The 2,665-nt window shown below is 44.0% G+C and overlaps 1 protein-coding gene across 1 annotated transcript; it reads right to left on the bottom strand.

The window, feature by feature from the left end:
* Positions 1-2,111, bottom strand: LOC118219819 (general transcription factor II-I repeat domain-containing protein 2B-like). Its single transcript, XM_035403266.1, has 2 exons — positions 756-2,111; positions 1-631 (listed from the first exon to the last, which is right to left on the bottom strand). Coding segments are annotated over exons 1-2 (1,260 nt in total). The 5' UTR covers positions 2,015-2,111; the 3' UTR covers positions 1-630.
* Positions 2,112-2,665: the final 554 nt, after the last annotated feature.

Below are 2,665 nucleotides of genomic sequence, written 5' to 3'. Positions count from 1 at the left end.
GGTGTCAAACTCATTTTTACCGAGGGCCACATCAGCATAATGGTTGCCCTCAAAGGGCCAGATGTAACTGTAAGACAGTATAAATGTAACTAAATGTCACCAAATATAATGTAAAATAAATGTAACTACTCCGTAATATATTGTTAAATAACTTTCTGTATTTATTACTTAAAGTTACAAATATTACATATGCATTTGCATAGATGTAAAAAAAAGTGTTTGCTTGTTGCTCTGTTACTATAACATAAATCCAATGATCAAACTATTCACAGAAAAATATTAAAACACAAGTTAAGACATTAACTTTCTTCAAAAAATTTTTGTCACAGTCGAGAGGGTCAGAATAACGTACAACCAACTATAGTGAGCTGCTAAGAACATGTGTGACAGATGTAGCATTTTACAAAAACAAATGGCTGCACACAGCCTTGCAGGAGTAAACATTTGTCTGCATAAACCTGTAAACAACAAATACATTACTACACAAAAAGCAGTATATGTAATAAACTCAAAATAATATAATAGGGTTGTCTCAGTTCACAACTAGGAGTTGAAAATGATGAGGATATGCTCCCTGTCCTTGAACACACCAAGTGGATCCCCTCCACCATCCTCATCCATTGATCATGTTCTGAAAACAACAAACACAAAACAAAATGCAAGAACAATCACTAAATTGCACTCAGTTTAACTATTCTTATTTTTGGTTGAAATACATTTTATCATATTTTAATTAGGTTTTTAAAAATACTTACCAATGTGTTTTCTGGCCAGATGTCTGACACCGTTTTCCTTTGGCCAGTGTGTCAATGTCTGGTTTTAGCTCTTGTGCTGTGGCAATCCGTAAAACAGCGTGGAGGTTGTCATCAGTGATGCGTGATCTGTGCTTGGTTTTGTTCAGATTCATTATTGAAAACATCTGTTCGCACAGATAGGTGCTCCCAAACATAGACAGAACACGGGCAGCATGAAGTCGAAGCTGTGGCATCACACCAGGGGGCAGTAGACGGTAAAAGTCCTCAATTGCAGCATCCTGGAACTTTGCTCTCAGGCCACTGTCGCTTTGAAGCTCGATTAACTCCAGCTGAAGGTGATGGGGTGCACTGCTGACGTCGGTGGTGAAAGGACTGGCAAAGATGGCAAAGCCCGAGTGCTGTGCTTTGAAGTCAGAGAAGCGCCGATCAAACTCATTCATTAACCGGCTCAGTTTGGTAGCCAACCGGGCACATGAAAAAGCATCGGGAACTGAGGCTGAGATGCTCTGACAAACAGAAAAGTGGGCAAGATTGTCCTGTTCCACTTGCCACTTCCATAGGTCAAGTTTACGCTGGAAACATGTGATCATGTCGGACATCTGCGTGATGACTTGTTTGCGTCCCTGCAGCTTCTGATTCAGTTGGGCGAGATGCTCAGTTATGTCACATAACATAGCAAAATCACACAGCCAGTTTGGATCTGACAGTTCGGACAAGGGTTTTCCTTTACTCTGCATGAAAAGAGCAATATCTTCCCTAAGCTCAAAAAATCGTTTGAGGATTTTGCTCCTACTCAGCCACCTCACTTCTGTATGGTACGGCACGTCTCCGTACTCCGAGCCCATCTCCTGCAAGAACAGCTGGAACTGGCGGTGATTCAGGCCACGCGCCCGAATGAAGTTCACTGTTTTCATGACCGTGGTCATTATATCATCCATCCCCAGCACCTTTCCACACAAAGCTTCTTGATGGATAATGCAATGATACGTTATCAGAGGCGTGTGACAGTTACTTTTTTGCATTTTCTCCTTCATTAGTCCAACCAAGCCCGCTTTTCCTCCACACATTGCAGGCGCACCATCTGTAGTTAATCCCACCAATTTTTCCCAGGGCAATCCAGTTTTACTTACGGACTTCTCCACCGCATCATAAATGTCCCGTCCCGTTGTGGTCCCATGCATGGCAGCTACATCCAAGAGCTCCTCGGTGACAGAGAGGTCCGACTTCACGCCTCTAATAAAAATGGATAGCTGTGCCATATCCGTGTTGTCTGTACTTTCATCAACCGCTAATGAAAAAGCGGTGTAACTGCGTGACTCTTCGGCCAGCTGTGTTGACAGGTTTGCTGCTAGCTCCTTGACTAGCTCTAACCCTAACCCTAACCCTAACCCTAGCCCTAAAACTAACCCTAACCCTAGCCCTAAACATAGCTCTAACCCTAACCCTAACCCTAACCCTAACCCTAGCTTTAACCCTAACCTTAACCCTAACACTAACCCAAGCCATAACCCTAACCCTAACCCCTAACCCTAACCGTAACACTAGCCCTAGCCCTAACCCTAACCCTAACCCTAACCCTAGCCCTAGCCCTAACCCTAACCCTAACCCTAGCTCTAATCTGAACCCTATACCTAACCCTAGCTTTAACCCTAACCCTAACCCTAGCACTAACCCTAACCCTAACCCTCAGCCTCATAGCTGCAGGCTAGTACAGTAACCCTAACCCTAACCCTAACCCTCAGCCTCATAGCTGCAAGCTAGTACAGTAACCCTAACCCTAACCCTAACCCTAACACTAACACTAGCCCTAGCCCTAACCCTAACCCTAACCCTAACCCTAGCCCTAGCCCTAACCCTAACCCTAGCTCTAACCCGAACCCTATACCTAACCCTAGCTTTAACCCTAACCC

The sequence above is a fragment of the Anguilla anguilla genome, chromosome 2 (assembly GCF_013347855.1).
Source record: "Anguilla anguilla isolate fAngAng1 chromosome 2, fAngAng1.pri, whole genome shotgun sequence".
NCBI lineage: Eukaryota > Metazoa > Chordata > Actinopteri > Anguilliformes > Anguillidae > Anguilla > Anguilla anguilla.
This window is presented reverse-complemented; position numbering and strand designations above follow the sequence as displayed.

What these genes read in the sequence shown, in the direction of transcription:
- LOC118219819 (XM_035403266.1), bottom strand. Translation starts at nt 2,014, where the DNA reads ATGGCACAGCTATCCATTTTTATTAGAGGCGTGAAGTCGGACCTCTCT.